Raw genomic sequence first — 19,348 nt, 5'->3', positions numbered from 1 at the left:
ACTTTAATAAAAAATTTTTTTTTAAATCAAGTGAAAAAAAGGTAAAGACTATTTCTCCACTTTCTTGAATCTAGGCTAGCCTATGACCGCTTAGGCCAATAGGTTATGGTGGAAGGAATGCTGTACTAGTTCTAGTCCTTGACTTTAAGAGGCCTAGATATTTTCATTTCTCTCTTGGGAGTACTAAGCCTCCACATAAGACACCTTACTACTCTGTTAGTTAAAGAGACCATATGGAGAAGCTCCATGGAAAGGAAAAGACCATATGGAGAACTATATATATACAGAAAGAGAGAGTGGGAGGGACCCATTTATTCCAGCATCATGAGTGAACCCAACCTCCCAAGTGTTCCCACCAAGGTACTCGACCTGGTGAATTCTCCACACGAGCTCATCCACCAACAAGTTATTCCTGGGTGACCCCAGTTGACACTGTGTAGAACAGAAGAATGGCCAGCCAAGCCCTGACTAAATTTCTCATTCATAGAATCATGAATAATAAAATGACTGTTGTTTTAAGCCACTATATTTTAGCTTAGTTTGTTCCAAGAAGTAGATAACTGAAACAAGCCGTTAATATTATCAATGTATAGTCACTGTTCAACTTTCTTCAATTGGTTCATATATGTTTTGGTTATATTTGGTTTGTTTGAGTCAGGATTTAAACAAGTAACCCTGGAACACTAAAAGAAATAATGAAATTATGTAATATTTCCCATTTTATCAGCTGCTTTTATAGAAAATATCTGATGTGATATGATGGCTCAGTATAGATAGGTGATTTGGGCAAAGATTACTATCCCTGTCATACAGATGAAAAGAAAAAGATCCAAAGAGATTAAATTATTTAGTGGAAAAATTGTATCCAGAATTTAAACCCAGGTCTTCAACTTTAAGATTAGGGCTCTTTCCTAATTACAGACCCAACTGAGCCTTCAAAGATCATTACCATGATTGGCTCTAGTAAGACTCATTATTGGAGCCATAAAAAACAAATGCTTCTTCACTTCTCATTCTTACACCCTGAGATGAATTTATTTCTGAAATGTATCCCCTCCTCTGTCTCTGCCACCTGGTTCCTAGTATAGGATTTTACTAGGATTTCTCTTCATTTACCTGTATTTCCTAGTACCAAAGTCTTAACTGAGCTCTAAGCCCCTAGACCTGCCTTTCTTTGGTTTCTCAACCATTCCACAGCCAGATGTATTTATAAGGTAGTTTATAATTCATCAACACACAACACCCTATTCCATGCATCCCTATCTTTGTTCATTCTGTTCCCTGTGCCAGTAATGGCTTCCCGTTCCAACTTCATCATCTCCAACTATTCCTATTCAAAGTCTCAGTTCAGCTACAGTCTTTGCCTGGAAGCCCTCCACAAAGACCAACACCCTCCATCAGCACCACCACCAACCCCAGGAACTAAGAGAAGTGGACCTCAGCAGGGCTCCCATTTTCTTGTACATCTCTCTCCCAATAGACTGTAAACTCTCTGATGTCAGGGACAGTGTCTTCCCAATTTTTCAGTCTCCACTCTTAGCACAGTAGTCATCTAAATGTGAAATAAATGTTTGCATGTGTGGGATGGAAAGAGTTCCATTCACAGTTTTCACTGCTCAAGGGCAACTCCAAGGTGCTGAATGCATTCTAACTTATACTTCTGCTAAAACAAGTATTCAGAATTGTCCCATGTGGGAGACTGGTATCAAAACATGATGCTTAATCAGGGAGCAGACTCAGATAGTATCTCTTTATTTAAAAATAACTTTTTTGTTCTCTTTGGATGACTACATATCCTTTTTTTTAATGAGAGAAGTTTGTGACTTCAGGGATTTGGAAAGATTCAAAATTTTAGTCATGTTTTTCCAGGGTACACTGAGTACACACAGGAATCAAATGGGAGAAGAAACTGCAAAGATAAAACAGGTCCATATTTTAGATGACTTTGAGAGCCAAAATAAGGTTTTGAATTTTACTTTCTACATATTGAATTGCCCCTGGTGTTCAAGAAAGAGATTTTATATAATGATATTTTACTCAACCAAAATGTCATAAACTGGTTTCTATACTAAGCTTAACAGGATAGAGTTCTATCAGTCTGAACTTATCAATTGACAGATTATCCAAACATTACTCTTATTTGAATATTGGGAGTTAGATATGGGTAGACATAGATATAAATATAGATTTAGATATAGAACTATATCTTGGATTCTGAGGATTTTTAGTGTTTAATAAACAACAAAATCACTTTATTTTCCAGAATTCTCTTTTACTAATAATTAATTCCTATCATTTCTCATAATAACTTAAAATAAAATTCCTTTTCCATGAAATAACAGTAGTTCAAATTTACTCTAGGCTTTACTCTCAGTTTTTTATTACCTTTTTCAGAGCTGGTGAAATCAGTTTAGCTGCTATCTAAAAATAACTGCCTATTTTAACTGAATTGTGGTTATATTTAAGTCATTTTGTATCTCATTTGGGGTTATTTAGCTTCTCAGATTCTTTTTAAAATAGAAATGGTAACTTGTTATATATGGGAAAAGTATGACAAGGGAAATAAGATTTAAAATTGACATTTGCATGAGATAATGTATTGTTATAATCGACTTAAAACCTACATGGTTAGGATTACCAAGAAATCACAACTAACATGCTCTGACTAATCAATGGAAGATTGCTTGAGAAACATGCTGTAAAGTTGATAACTGTGTTTAGAACAATCTAGTCTAAGAAAATTTATTTAGTAAATTGACTTTGAAATAGAGCCATTGCCTATATGCAAGATACTCATATTATAAGATTATAACCCATCTCTCCCATAAACCATGCCTCAAAGCCCCATTTGTGGGGCCATCAGATTTTTTTTAATTCTTTAAAATGCATATATTAAGGCTAATTATGTTTCTTAGGTAACCAGATAAAATTTTGTTTGACGTTTGTTCTTGAAACTTGGTCTAAAATTACAAACTCATGAATTTTTCTACTGAGTGGAGTCACAGTTCAAGTTTAGCTCTTGTTTTTTTCAAATAAACTAAGACTCTAAAAGGTAAACTGTTTCAGTCTTCCCAATGCTTTATTAAGCAGAATAAATCGTAGAGTTTAAGTAACCCTTGGTGGCTAAGAATCTTGCGACATCTCCAGATCAATATTCTGAACATCTTGCACCATTCTCTATACACAGTTCTCTAAATCTGATGAAAGAGTTCGGGTGAAAATATATTTGTCCCAGAATATAAAATACTCCTTCAGCCTTTTGGGAGAAAGACTCCTTTGTGTTTATTTTAATCTCATGTTCCTTTTTTTCTAATGTTAAAAACAGATTTGCAGGTGGGAAAATTTTAATTAAAGATTTGAATGAGTTGGATTTAATTTATCAAAGTTTAATTATAAATTAAATACATGTAAATTAAATATGACCATGGATCCAAGTTGACTGTTTCTGTTCATTACAGCTAATCTTTTCTTAGGTTTGAAAACTGAATTACTCATGTATCAAACTGATTTTATGATTCTCTATGAACAGGCGTGTATTTTTATTTCTGAGTTGCAGTATGTTCCAAAGAAGCCAGTAACCATTCCTTAGTACTCAGTGACAATTTTATTATTTTTCAGTAAAAATTTTATTTATCAAGAAATACCAGTGAGGTTTTCTCGCGTCACATATACTGACTAGTAGGGTTTTAAATGGGTTCCTTTAAAGTATGTGTTTCTCATACCCACTTCACAATTACATGTTTTTTTCCTAAAGGTTTTCTGTATAATTACCTTAATATTTTTACATGTTTGGAGATTAAATAATGGCACTTCTATGTAGTGTATGATTTTCTTTTCCACATTCAGGTTCTCTCCTTAGGAGCAGATGTCCTACCAGAATATAAACTGCAGACACCACGCATCAACAAGTTTACAATATTGCACTACAGTCCTTTCAAGGCCGTCTGGGATTGGCTTATTCTGCTGTTGGTCATATACACTGCTATATTCACTCCCTACTCGGCGGCCTTTCTCCTCAACGACAGAGAAGAGCAGAAAAGACGAGAATGTGGCTATTCCTGTAGCCCGTTGAATGTGGTAGACTTGATTGTGGATATTATGTTTATCATAGATATTCTAATAAACTTCAGAACAACATATGTAAATCAGAATGAAGAAGTGGTAAGTGATCCAGCCAAAATAGCAATACACTACTTCAAAGGCTGGTTCTTGATCGACATGGTTGCAGCAATTCCTTTTGACTTGTTGATTTTTGGATCTGGTTCTGATGAGGTAAGCACTGCTTAAGAATCTTACTTTCTGAAAGATCGAAATTATAAATGTGAATCTATTTTAACCTGCAAAAGAAGTGGTTGCTTTACAAACTTCCTATATCTCACAGATGAAATTCATTTTCAATTGGAAATGCTGTAAAATGAAATGGAACCATTTGCCGTTGCAAATATTTCACAATTCTTTCTATTTTTCACTAAGAGATAGTAAAAACTATTTATCCTCTAACCAACAAATTAACTTTTGAGACAAGTGTTTTATAGCACATAGCACATTCCTAGGATATAAAATTTCTACATAGTAATTTTAGGAATTTAAAACTGTCAAAGATGAAGATGCCTTTCTTTCTTAACTTATAATTGTGGTTTGTGACAGCAGGGACTTGTTTTGTGTTCAGATTATGTGGATGAGACATCTTCTGAAATGTCTTGCTCACAACTCTTTTTCTTAAATAATATCTAAATTGGAAAATACTTCTTGTGTCCCCAGTAACTTATAAAGTTGGAAGCTTTAAGGAAATCTGATAAGTGTATATAAAGTGCATTTTTTGATAACTTTAATCAGATTCTTCCCAAAGTGTTCTTTCATCCAAAACAAGTTAAGTTCTCCTAAAGTCTCCTCCATTTTATTGCCACTGATTTTTTTTGTAAATAAGATTTACAAAAATTCTGTAGTGGATTCTGTAATGGAAAGATTTACAGAAGGTGTGAGAGTAGTTCTAAGAGAGTAGGCAGAGAAAGATAACCTTGATATGTTGCATTTTTTAAATTCCGGGTCCTTTTCTACCTAAGAATCCCTCAGCCCCTCACCATCTTTATTATTTTTTTTCCTAAGAGGAGATCAAATATCATAAATGCCCTCTGCAGATGGTTGCTCCCTGATCGATTAAGGCTTGAAGACAAGAGAATCCTTCTTTGCCAAGGGGAACAATAGGTTTAGAGATAAATTCTCTCCTACAGAACTTGCCGTTCCAAATGGATGAGCTAAGAGTAGGGCAATGGAATAATATATTCTTCCTGGATTCTACAATCCTTAGACAAAGTCTCAGACTTTACTCTCCTCATCTGTAAGGATGATAATATTACCTTCCCTTCTTAAGTTTTTTTTTTTTAATTTGAGACTCTAATGAGATAATATATGTAAAACACTTAGCAAAATACTCAAAAAAGTCAGCTGCTGTTAGAATAGTTGAATTTTTAATGGTAGTTACTCCTAACTTTTTAGAAGGCAAGAAAGTGAAATACTTCTTTATCAATATTTATCTTTATGAGTTTCTTACAATGGGTGAATCCATGTAATTATACCAAATAAGTTCTTATTGATAAACAATAGATTAAAACCTCACTCACTTAAATTTTAAAATATATACACCAACAGCAAATTAAGTTCCAGCTTAGTGAAATGGAAGAATGGGTAAACAAATAAATAGGCAAATAAGATTGTTAGGGGAAGTCGATTTACTGATGATATTTAATCAATAACAGTCAAATCAGTGAGTTTTAGAATATGCTGATTATAACCTTTAAGGTAGAATTTCTAGGATGCAACACTTGATTACTTTAGCTTCAGTTACTATAGCTCTTGAAAATAATAAAATTTATTAAAATACATAATTCAGGTAATCATTATTTCAGTCAGAGCTGAAAGCTGAAAGCTTCAAGTGAGCTGAAACGAGAAAATTTTTGTGATTCACATTAGTATAGAATGAAATCATCTTGGGGAAAAATGGTGTCTGGTTAACCTTTCTCATATAGCGTCAAGGGAAAGGTGAAGTTTGTCTCAGAGAAAGCAACGCTGGTTCTTCACTCTGAAGTGGTTTCCTGGTTTCGCCCATGTTTCCAAAGCTGCTCCTCACTCTTTTAAGATGTGCTGTGATGTGGGAAGGGTCCTGGCTTTGGAGTCAGACAGATCTGGGATTAATTCTCCTCTATGCCACTTACTTGCTGTATTTAGACAAGATATTTAGCTCATTTAAGACTTCCTTTCTTTTCTGTGAATGATGAGAAGTAAGTTCTTGTGATTTCTAAAAATAAAGCAGCATACATGAGGAGATAGCCCAGTACCAGGTACATAGTAATTGCTTGCCAGTTTACTTCTTTTCTTCTTCCCATCCCTTTGGATTAAAGTCCCTGTTTCTTAACGAAGTCTTCCTTTAAAAACTTACATGTTATCACATTAATCCATAAATACCTTAATTACTCGTTTATTCAACAAAGATGTATTGTGTCTATTATCATATAGTAGTTATTAGATGAGCTAGTTGCAGCTAGAAATCCTGGAGAAATGGAAGACAGAGAGGAAGAGTTTTGAGGACAGTCATTGTGCTGCAAAGCACTGGAGCTTGAGATGTGTGGCAGGGGGAAGTATGTCAGCATCAAGGAAGCAGCTGGAGGGGTGGGTCTGGTAGGAGCATAAAAGAATCAGATACTGGGCTGCTCAGCTATGAAAGGTAACAAGACGAGTGATGGAATGGACTACTGCATACATTTTTCGAGAGTGACAATGAAGATACTCATTTTATATACAAACTATATTATATAACTATAATCAGGCTTTTCAGAATGTAGTGATATTTCAGAATAAAATTTTTCCAAAAGTGTATAATGTGTCACGTTATGCGAGAATTTAAAATATTCAGTATTCATTTTTGTTTCTGACAAAAAAAGAAAAGGAATGCTTCCAAAGAAAAGAGCTCTTACATTCAAATGGACTAATTTGGGAAGTTTCATCATATGAATATGAAAAAAAAAAAAAACTCTTTGGATTTTTGACCCCAAATTAAATGACAGATTTTAAAATAATGAAGCTCAAGGTCACTCTGATGAGGGATCACCTAGGCCAGTGTATTTCACACTGGGGTTTCATGGACGTGCCTGAGAGTCTCAGAGGCCCTCCAGGGTTGACAGCAAGACAGGCTGTTAAGAGTCAGAACCATCCACTTGCACTATAAAAAGAGTAGCGTGATTTTACCTGCTTTAGCAATTTGAATTTCAGGCACATTTTCTATAAATTGTAACAAGAATTGACTTAATTCATTTTGTCATTTCCAGAAAAGGCTATGCTTACCCCCTTTTCAAGTAGGTTCATTCATTCTATTAGCATTTATTGGGAACCTACTAAGTGCCAATGTATTAGACCCTGAGTTTACAGAAAAGAGTAGGACAAGGACCCAACTATCTGGGAGCTTGCACCCAAGACTGGAAGAGCAGCAGGTAAATGGAGTGCTGTCTGATAAAGGCTTTCATAGTACTATGCACAAGGGGACATGTGAGCATGCGAAAGGAGGCTCCTGATTACCAGTGAAAGTTTTCCAGGTAGAAAGGGTAGAAAGGTCATGATCATCAGAGGGGAAGCCCACTTCGGGCATGGAGTCATAAAATGTTGGTTCCCCACCCTATCAGAACCAATACTACAAATATTTTATAAAGCGCCTTTCTACTGTTGTTAAATAAAAGTCAGAGGTAATAGAACCTTCTTACACACATAATTTCACAAATGTAGCATATATTGCCCACCCTTAATATAAAGGAAAAATTTTTTAAGTGTTCATAATAAAATACCTAGTTGAATGTATACATGCTTCAGAAATGTCTAAATTAAAAGATATAATGAAGTTATCAGATGCTTATACCTAAGTGATAATGTGGAGGTCCATATTTAAATAGTAAATTCAATATTAATCTAAATATTGTTAGTTTTCCTTATATTTGCATTTTACTATAAGGGGTGAATATATATGTATGTGTGTGCTTATATATGTATATATGTGGGTACATGCCTTTATACAGGTAGATATCTGTATATACGTATATTAACATTTAGATGCCTAGAAACACTGTGACTGTGAGAATTACAAATGCAGACTGACGTAGCTGTGCTGTATACATATAGTATACAAATACCACAAGACCTGTTGTCATTGAAAATGACTACTGGCAGTAACTGGGCATATCTTTATGTCATTAATATCTTCTTGATGCTAGTGCCATCAGACAGGCCAAGGAAAAGATTCTCAATTTCTTAATTGCATCGTCAAACATCATGCCATCCACAGCAAATCACCTCAATATCATGGATGCAAAGGAACAATAGTATTGGTTCAGTCTCCAGAAAGTCAGCTTTTCATTATCTGCCACCAATTTTTCCATATTTTGCTTCTCTGTGGCAAATTTTACTTTCAGAGATATTAGTGGTTAGAATTTAGAGCACTCTATTTAGTTACATGCTTCATTAAACTCTTTCTCCCCTGAAAATCAGTAGTATTCTTTTGATAAATTACTTGCTTTGTTGACCTTTCTCCTTTCACACTTCACTGTAATTTTTCATGAATTCTGAATGCAGGCAAGGCCTTTGAAACATAAGTAAATACTCTTTGACAGAAATAAGTTCTAATAGGAAAGAGGAGTTTCTGCCTCACCCTGATATGTTTGCTTCATTAGTCTGATAGATGAATCATGGAATGGGTAAAGAAAAGCTTAGCAGGCCTCTGTACAGAAACACTGATCTCCTTGTTAGCATTCTTTCTGAATCTGGTCTCTACAATGGTTGTCATTAGTTTGTTGAAAATGAATTTCTAAAATATTAGACGTACTCATGTTCAAATTAAAATAACAAAGAACATTTTGAAGATATGCATGCACTTATGTGTCTGCACATAAAGAAGCTGTGTCTCTCATTAGATGATTCCTGGGAATTAAGGCAGACGTTTCCATTGGCTTGTATTTGAGGCTGTTGGTCACTTCTCCAAAAATCTGTGGCATGACAAGTGAGAGATGCAGGATCCACAATGGAATAATTTTTGAACTAAGGAAATATAAGAGCATTCCATAAAATATTTTGTATTACGTGGACCACTTATTCATTATTTTTATGTGATCCACTGACTACAATTTGCTAAAGATGGTATGAGGGACAATTTTTGGTTAAATGTTTCTAGAATAAGTCAAATTCCAATGTTAAAAATATGATGCTCATAATTGTTTATTTACTGTAACATTCGCCTGCTGCTACTTAGAATCATTTGATGCCCAGTTTTCCATGTTGCTATGACTAAAGAGAGAAAGTGAGTTCAAACTGCAGCAAAATAGAATGTTAGTTATAAAACAAAATAAAAATTGAAGTCTCAACTGTAAGGGCTGTTAAATGTTGAAGGATGTGAAATCTTCTCTGAAAGCCAGTTGGTGGAGAAATTTGTGAGGTTTGGTATGAATAACGGAAGAATAAGTGAGGTGACCCCCCAGGCTTTATACACACTCAAAATACAGCTCTTTGTACTAGCGAGTGTGTCTTTAGAAATATTGAAATAGTGTGGCTCAAGCCAAACAAAAGACTAGAAACTAGCTTCAATATTACTGAGTTTTATCGGGTAATTTATTGAATGATGTATACAAGTACCAGAGCTCGGAGGGACATAGAAATGAAATAAAGCAAAACATGAGTGTGGAGTTATGAAATTTACTACTCACTAAGTGTTCCCTTTTCCCCACTTGTACCCAAATTATTACTAGACAGACAGGACAGAATGATGGATTAAGTAGAAAATTTCAATGATGATTTATCCTAGCAACCCTGTAGGCAAAACCAAAGATCACATACTTATATTTCCTCATGTATAAAAGAATAATTCTATTCATTTACTATAGGCAGAGATTTTAAAGAGTAAACCTCTGAAGTAAAAGAATTTGAAACGTAAGATTTTTGAAAATTCTTACTAAAAAGAAAGTAGAATTATTTTTCAAAATTATTTTTTAAAAAATTCTTGGGCATAAGATTTTCTCTTATTGATGCTTTCTCAGCTTAACTGTAGCCAAATCTATTCTTAAGTAGAGTGGTTTAATACTGACAAGAAATCACTTATTATAATTTCAGTTCTTCAAAAAGAATTCCACTTACATTAAGAGAGATATTTGCCTGCTATTATGAAATGTCTTCTAAAAAGAATCCACATAATTTTCTTGAATCTGGATCTAGTGTCTAACATATTTACAAAACTGTGGTTGTTTAGAATATATATTTTTAATGTAAAGTTTAGTTTAAAAAGTCATACTTAATATAGGAAACTAACTTTTACCTCAATATAAAAAATTAGATACACTGAGATAACTGCACATTCTGAAAATATTTTATTCAGCCAAATTCTGATGGTAACACAATTATATTGTAAGGTAGCTGTTGGTTCCATTTTTCAACTTGCAGATAATACAAAGATAGTCTATTGAACTAAACAATGAGGACTAATAATCAACAGATCAGAAAGAGGAGATTGATCATTTTTTAGTCTACTCTTTCTGAGATTTTGATGCAGTCACTTCTCTCTATAGTGTAACCTGGGGCAAAACACCTTAACTTTTTACAGAGATATTTTAAAAGGAAGAAGAGAGTTATTGCAATCTAAAGTGTCATCTACAAGATGTGCTATACACAACTGTAGCTAAGGAAGAATGCCCAGGCATATTAGCAGCATCTTGATAACCATAGAAATAAAGCCAAATCATTTGTTACATTGTCAAACTAGCATATATAGTTATGCTTGGGTACATGTTACAGAATCACAAGAGCAAAGCTTTGACTGTTGAAGTCAATATTCACTCATCCTTATGATGCAACTGAAAGATAAAATGACTGCTTAATAATCTCTCCTCTCTCTCCTTCCCTCTCTCTCACTGTCCCTCTCTGTCTGCAGTTATTTTGTGTAAATAATATCATCTGGTTTGAGACTTCTTTGCATACCTTACTTCTTAAGCTTTCTTGGTCCAGAGAGAAATGTCACTTGTTTGTTATTATATGTTATATGTTTTATCTTCCTAGAGAACTTACTGTCATCTAGGTTTTAACTCATTTTGACATAATTCTAAAAGAAACACCAGAGGTTTCTTTGGGGGGAGGGCAGAAAGGAGAGAAGTGGCATACACAGCAGATTTGATTCCTTTTCTTTTTATGTCATCATTTTTGCTCTACCACATAACACATAACTGCTAAGCTGAAACATTGAGAATACAAATGGTGGAAAGTTGACTTTTCTCCCAAGGTACGACCTCATACTCACTTAAACTCACTATTTATTCACTGAAGAGATATAATTTTAAATTTGTGATTGAAAAAAAAAAAACAGTTTCCCGTATTGTACCCTGAAAAATAAATAACTCAGCATTGGAAACAGAGAAGATTCACCTCTCCATCTAGCCCCAAGTGAGCAAAGATCATAATCCAGTTGTGATAAGCACATCTCAACTACACAAGCTCCTCTCATCTCTAGAGGATTCCAACGCTAACTGAAAAGAATCCAGGGGCGATTGAGGGATCTTCCCTCCCCTTGTGCCCACTCTGGCACAGGGAAAAAAAACTATAATACTTATAAAATTTTATTGAAAGGCTTTCTTGACATTTAGAGCTTTTTTGCCACCAAGTCAATATGAAGGTACAGGATGACAGTTATACCACGTGCTATTTCTTTCATGAAAATATAAGTGTTCTTAACGCAGATAGATGTACTTTGCAAAATAAACACCAACAATGAACACATAAAATGATGCAATAATTGATTGGTAAACACCATGTAACTATGGAATAATTATATGCCCTGTGAATTATATAGTACTTATACTTGAGATTGTTTAAGAAACCTAAGAAATGAACTTGTAATTTGTACTCATCAGATTTCAAATCCAAACAACCAGTTAAGTATCCTGTTATTAAATAGAAGTGTCTTATCATTAGATACCTGGGCAGTAATAATCATGCAATTAGTTACACATGGCACACTCCAAAGCAAAATACATAATATCATTGGGGTATCGAGAATCATTTTCTCAATTCAACACATTTAGGAAGGAAAAAATGATTTAAATATAGTACCTAATGTATGCACACAGTCATCCAATAAATTTCCCAGTTACCTGCTTGACTGGCTCCTTCTCATTATTCAAATCCTCCTAAATTCTAATGTCAGCTCCTCAGCAAGACTCTTTGGCCTTTTTTTTTTTTCTAAAGTGTCCCCATCTGACCCAGGTTCCCGAAAACTATCATATCACTCTGCTTATTATCATTGTCACACTTTTCACTCTCTGAGATGATCTTAAATGATGCTTATTTAAAAAATATCTGAGGGATAAATTAAGAGTTTGGGATTAACATATATACACTACTATATACAAAATAGATAAACAAGGTCCTACTGTATAGTACAGGGAACTATATTCAGTATCTTGCAGTAATCTATAATGGGAAAGAATCTGAAAAAAAATGTATATATATATATATGACTGAATCACTTTGCTGTACACCTGAAACTAACACAACGTTTAAATTAACTATACTTCAATAAAAAATGGTTTTAAATCTATTTCTACCAATAAGCAGCAGGCCTTATTTTTCTTCATAAAAGAATACACTGTCTAGTGAATAAATGTCTCTTTTTATTATAAAAATGACCACATCAGTTTGTTCAACACTATAATCCCAGTGTGCGGTACTTGCTAGGCACACCAGTAACACAATGGAATGTTTGTCGGTTAGTGAATGATTTACTAAGTATCCATTATGTGCCAGGCACTTGGTTAGAGTGTAAAACTAAGCAGATAGAGTCTGTCCCATAAGTCTTACATGCCAAGACACTGAATTAATGTACTACACACTTTCAATGTATTTTTCAAGGCAGGTGTAAAAAAATTTTTAAAAACCTAACCTTAATACTTAATTCAAATATACAGTTATCTTCAGGGCTACCATATTGTTTTAACCTGTTTCTACTTAGCTTGCTTCCACAGGAACATATGTTGGATTGTTGGCCAACAGTTTCTGACCATGGACATTTATTTCCACAGACAACAACATTAATTGGTCTTTTGAAGACAGCTCGACTCCTTCGTCTTGTGAGAGTAGCCCGGAAACTTGATCGATACTCAGAATATGGGGCTGCTGTTCTAATGCTCTTAATGTGCATATTTGCCCTGATTGCTCACTGGCTGGCTTGCATTTGGTATGCGATTGGGAATGTAGAGAGGCCCTACCTGACTGACAAAATCGGATGGTTGGATTCCTTAGGACAACAAATTGGGAAACGTTACAATGACAGTGACTCAAGTTCTGGACCATCCATTAAAGACAAATACGTCACAGCACTCTATTTTACCTTCAGCAGTTTAACCAGTGTAGGATTCGGGAACGTGTCTCCTAACACCAATTCGGAGAAAATCTTTTCAATTTGTGTCATGTTGATTGGCTGTAAGTAGATTTCTCTTTTGTTATCTATTAGGATAAAATATCACAAAATTGATACCTCTAGAACATTTAGAATTAGATAAAGAAGAAATTATAGAAAATTGTAGAGATAATGAGATTAAATATATGTGTATTATATTCCATCAAATCTATTTCTCTCAGTGAAGCGGAAACACTAATACTCTTTCATGATGTCAGGAAACCATGACCATAAAACTGGAGTGGCATGGGTCTTGGGATTCAGGAATTGAAACTTACAGTTCATTTTTACTGATGTAAAAATGTGTCTATAATTTATTACTGGTGGTCATTTTCTATTTCAAGCTGAGGCCAGATTAGAATGAGAAAGATTAGTTTACATTACATTACTAGGTTTTATATATATGTATATATATATATAGAGAGAGAGATATCACCTTCTTAATTATAATGTAAATCAATGTTTCATATATATGTACATATACACATACATACATATATATATTTTTTCTCCTGCCATTGCCTAAAAATTCCTTTCTCTCTGACATTATGCCAGGGCCTAAGTGACTGCCCTTTACCCTATAATGAGGTAATGAGATGAGCATCAGTTATAAGGAATATTCTTTGGGATAAGAAAAAATTCTGTGTTAACTAAAAATATTTTAATATTAATATTTTTTAAAATCACACTGTGGAACCACCACAGATAACCTTGCTGATTCCCAGCAGCAGTTGACAAAAGCATGATGGATTTTTAAAGTTTAAAAAAAAAGCATCCTTCTTAGACTGCATACAAATTTGAAAATAGATCCAGAGAGTTGATTTTTAAATGTTAACTTACTGACTAATAAAATGTGCTTAGATAACCTTTACTTACGAAACTTAAATAGATTCACCCAGTTTATTGTTCACTGTATTTAAAATTTACTTTATATACATATATATATATCAGTGTTTTTATTTTAATAAGATTATATAGGCAAATAACTTTATGTTTAAATAACTCTTAAGATATTCTGCAAATTTAGGCTAAGTCTTGGCACAGACACAAAAGTAGCACTGCACCCACAAGGAAATGGAAAGTGGGACCCACTCAAAAAAATACAAAAATTCTTTCCGGAGAGACTGATCTCTCAGAGCAAACACACTCTCAACCACTCTGGGATTCTAACTGCTAGTAAATACTTTATAGTAGTTATCAGTTTTAGTAGCATTGGTAACAAACAAAGAAGAGGAAACAAGATTTGTTTTAATTATTTATACACCTGTATATATATCTACACACTCTTTTTATAGTGTGCAAAACAGAAATAGACTTACAGACATAGAAAACAATCTTTAACAAAGGGGGAAATGGGAGTAGGGTGGGTGAGGTGGGAAAAATTAGGAGTTTGGGATTAACATATACACACTATTATATATAAAAGAGATAAACATCAAGGACCTAGTATATAGCACAGGGAACTATATTCAATATCTTTTAATAACCTATATTGTAAAAGAATCTGAAAAAGAATAGATGTATATAACTGAATCTCTTCGCTATACAGCTGAAACTAGCATTGTAAATTAAATATACTTCAATCTAAACAACGGTTAAAAAAAAAAAGACAGAACCTGCATCTTGAAACTTAGAATTTGCAAGAAAGAATTTTCTAAATGTGCTGAAGTTTAACTTATTCACCACTTACGAATCCTTACCACTTGTGAAGATTAAGTGAAATACATAATATTGTTTATATCAATTATTTTAAATTGAAGAAAACTCAGTTCTTTACTTGCTCTGTACCCAATCTCTATGTCTTAAATCAGGGGATTATTGGCAGTTTCTACTTTTTCTTCCTTCCTGTCTTCCTTCCTTCCTTCCCTCCTGTCTTCCTGCCTTCTTTTTGAAATGTGGCACTAGCCTGTTTCTGTTGATTCTTCGGGAAGAATACCTGTTTCCTGCAGATGAGTTTTATCTCTTAAGAAAAGAGAAAATACTCTAAATAATTGAGTAGAGTAAGATACATCCACATTCCGTATAATATCTCTTATTTGAATAATAGTCTTGATTCTACAAAACTTAATCAAAATGGGATTATGTAAAGCTTAGCATCACACAGGAAAAAGTTTATAAATGTTCCTGGAGAATTCTGTCAAGAGCTATTATGCCATAAATAAAGAAAAAAGGTAAAATAAGACTCAAAACTTAGCAATAGTAAGAATGGCCTGAAATTTGCTTAGCCGTTTGATGTATGTGTATATTTACACATGATATTTCCATTTAGATCCAATTGTATTAGAAAATGATTTGGTTTTCTGTATTTTGTTATATAAATGAGTGGCTTGATTTGAACCTAAAAATAAAATACAGTATTCAAAATATAATGTAAAATACTACATATATACTCATCCCAGCCAAAGTCTATACAGTCTAGTTATCAGGCTGAATGCTCTCATTATCCTTAAGCTTCTTTAAATCCAATCTTAATTCTAAAATAAAAATTTGAAGCCAAGTTATAAAAAAAAAGCACTCTATCGTCCCTCTTATAGCAAGATAATTCAAAGCAACTAAAAATTAAACATTAAAAGCTATCATCTAGTTAAATGCAAATAACTCAAAAATGTATAGATACATTTTAAAAGCTCCTACTTGCAAGGACAATCACCAGTCATACTGCTGAATGTGTACAGGGAAGGGTAACCAGAGAATTCATTTTTAAAATATACACCATTCAAGATGAAAAATAAAGAAAAATTTAAGCAGCCATTAAGTAAATTTGAATATAAGTTATGCTCATATATTTATAGTTATTTCTTCTAATATATAACATAACATTATATCTTTATTCAAATATTATATATAAAACACACACATTTAATTTAAAAAACACATAAACCAGTAAATAAATGCAACTGTATATCATGATTTGTATATCTAACCTGCCTAACAAACATTTTGAGAGAATTTCTTGTTTTTACAGCGTGTAAAGAAAAGTTACTGGAAACAGGAATTGACTAAAGATATAAAATACTTGAACAATACTATCAATTAACTTGATATATTGGCAATTATAAAATACTGGCAAAATGCACATCCTTTTCTCATGTACATGGAACATTGACCAAGACAGATCAAATACCATCCTACAAAACAAGTCATCAAGATAGATCCTATTCTGGACCAAAAAGAAACCTCAACCAATTTAAAAGTACTAAATCATACAAGATACAGAGTATTTCTCTGATTACAAGAGAAACTAGAAATTATTTTAAAAAAATAGAAAGTTCACAATATTACACTTGCAAATAACCCATGGTTCAAAGAAAGAATCACATGGAAAATTAGAAAAAAAATTTTTAACTGAGTGAAAATAAAAATGAAATATTAAAGTTTATAAGAGATAGCTAAAACAGTGAGAAACTTACAGCTTAAATACTGTGGTTATTAAAAAGGACGAAGGTCTAAAAAATCAAAGATCTAAGCTTCTATCTTCAGAAGCTAGTAAAAGACAAGGAAATTAAACCTAATATAAGTAGAATAAATAATAGAAAATAAGAGGTAAATTAATAAAATAGAAAACATATAAACAATAGAGAAAATTAATGGGAGTATGTTCTGGCTTTTTGAAAGATCGAGAAAAAACTGATAAACCTCCAACTAGGCTGAAGAGAGAGAAAAAAGATATGTTACCAATATCCAATATGAAAGAAAAGATATTATTACCAATTCTAAAGATGTTGAAAGGACAATGAAATAATAGGAATTTATAATGATAAATATGACAATTTAGCAGTAATGAACAAATTCTTTGACTGATACAGATTGCCAAAACTGAAACAAACAAAAGAATAATTCTGACCCACAAAATAAAAATTGATAAATTAGATTTCACCAAAATTAGTAAACTCCAACTTTTCAAAGGACACTGCTAAGTAAAGGAACATGCAAATGATCAGCTAGAATATATTCTCAATACTGAGATCTCAAAAAGGACTTGTATCCAGAATATATCAAGAATTCTTACAACTCCATAATAAGAAGGCAATTCAATTTAAAAGTGAACAAAATATTTAAACAGGCATTTCATGAAAGATATATGAATGGCCAATAAACACATGAAAATATGTTATTAGTCATCAGGGAGATGTAGTTAAAACTCTAATGAGGTATTATACAGTACTACAGTGGTTAAAACAAGGCAATACTCAGTGCTGGAAAGGTTGTAGAACAACCGAGCTTCTCAGATATTGCTGATGGGAATGTAAAATGACACCAACTTTGGGAAATAATTTGGCAGTTTCGTACAAAGTTAAACATACCATACAGTTTAGTAATTCCATTCCTAGATACTTCAAAAGGAAATGAACATATATGCGCACACAAAGACTTGTACATAGCAGTTTTATTCATAATAGTAAAAAAACTATAAACAGTGAGAGTTCATCAACAGAAGAGAGAAATGAACTGTGGAAGAGCCACGGGATGCAAATCTACTCATCAATTAAAAACAGAACAAATTACTGATACATATGCATCAGATTTTTAATTTCAGAAACAATGTACTAGCAAAAGAAGTCAGAAACAAATAAATATGTACATTGTGATTCCATTTACATGAATTTCTAGGAAATACAAACTAGTCTGTGAAGACATAAAAGAGCTCAGTAGTTGTCTAGGGTCAACCTAGAAATGAGTGGGCAGGCTGCCAAGGGACACAGGAATTTTTTGGAATAAGGAAAACGTTCTATGTCTTGATTATGCTTACAGGGCTGTATACAATTTGTCAAAACTGAGCTATATGCTTAAAATAGATTCATTTTACTACATGTAAATTACACATCAATAAAATTTATTTTTTTTTAAGTTTGTATAATAAGTAGAAAAGCAAGTGTATTTGTTCTATCAGCCAGTTTCAGCTATTACCCAGTGACCACTAAATTCATTAGTTCGGTGAGAATATCAGATTTGGAGTGTGGTGTGCTGAAATTTTTAATTAAACCTGTTACATTTTTATAATACTTAAACCTAAAGCAAACCATTTTGATGAAGGAAGAATTTTCTATTAAGGAAAGCTAAACAAAATATTGAGTTGAGGAAAGAAATGCTTAGATAGTCTGCCAACTTGCTTTTGATTCTTATTTTATACCAGTTGCTGGGCATTAAATAATGTATACAGAATATAATCATTTTGTACATCTCTCTTGCTTACAGCCTTTAGCTCCACTTGCTTCCTAAAAAACTAGGAAAAAATTCATGCCTTCATTATAATTTAAAAAGCCATCAGCATAGAATTTCCTTAGAGAAATATACGCTATTCATGTATTCAACTATTCTTATCATCTAGATTTTGCCACCTTGTCAATGAGTGGAAATACCTGTTTATGATCCAAGCTAATGTTCGGTTCATTTTTATGGCAATATAGAGACAAAGCCACAGTATTTATTAAAAATAAAACAAGAATGTTTTCCCTGACTCTTCTTCCCATAATTATGTGGTTTAAGTAAAATAACCAGCATTGATTATGTGCCTTCTGATTAAATCAAGTGAACTTAATCTGTACTAACTAAACTGTTTTCCTGAGAATATAAGTACTTTGGACACATAACAGTAGGCATAAATATTTCTAACACTACAGTTAGGCAGGGTAAAATATATTTTTCACATGAATCTCCTTGGATCATAGGAATCAGTTTCAGGTAAGTATTGCTAACTCTCTTTTTAGTCAACTATTCATTTATTCAAATTAGGCTTGAGTCTTATGTCTGTAGAAGACACAAGCTAAACAGCATGTCTGCCTTAATGAGAACTACTGTCTTTCACAAATCCCAGTTCAGCCTCACTATAGGTCTCCCCAATTTTCATCCCTTTAAATAGATGAAAATAAAGCCATC

The 19,348-nt window shown here is 33.1% G+C and overlaps 1 protein-coding gene across 1 annotated transcript in view; it reads left to right on the top strand.

Moving 5' to 3' along the window:
* KCNH7 (potassium voltage-gated channel subfamily H member 7) overlaps nt 1-19,348 on the top strand; it is a 398,074-nt gene that overhangs the window by 325,875 nt on the left and 52,851 nt on the right. The window contains exons 6-7 of the mRNA XM_074363205.1: nt 3,847-4,272; nt 13,095-13,494. Coding sequence (XP_074219306.1) covers nt 3,847-4,272; nt 13,095-13,494 — 826 coding nt within the window. The remainder of the gene's footprint in view (nt 1-3,846; nt 4,273-13,094; nt 13,495-19,348) is intronic.

Source organism: Camelus bactrianus, chromosome 5 (assembly GCF_048773025.1).
Source record: "Camelus bactrianus isolate YW-2024 breed Bactrian camel chromosome 5, ASM4877302v1, whole genome shotgun sequence".
Classification (NCBI taxonomy): Eukaryota; Metazoa; Chordata; class Mammalia; order Artiodactyla; family Camelidae; genus Camelus; species Camelus bactrianus.
The sequence above is the reverse complement of the archived record's forward strand: the minus strand, read 5'-3'. Positions and strand labels throughout refer to the sequence as shown.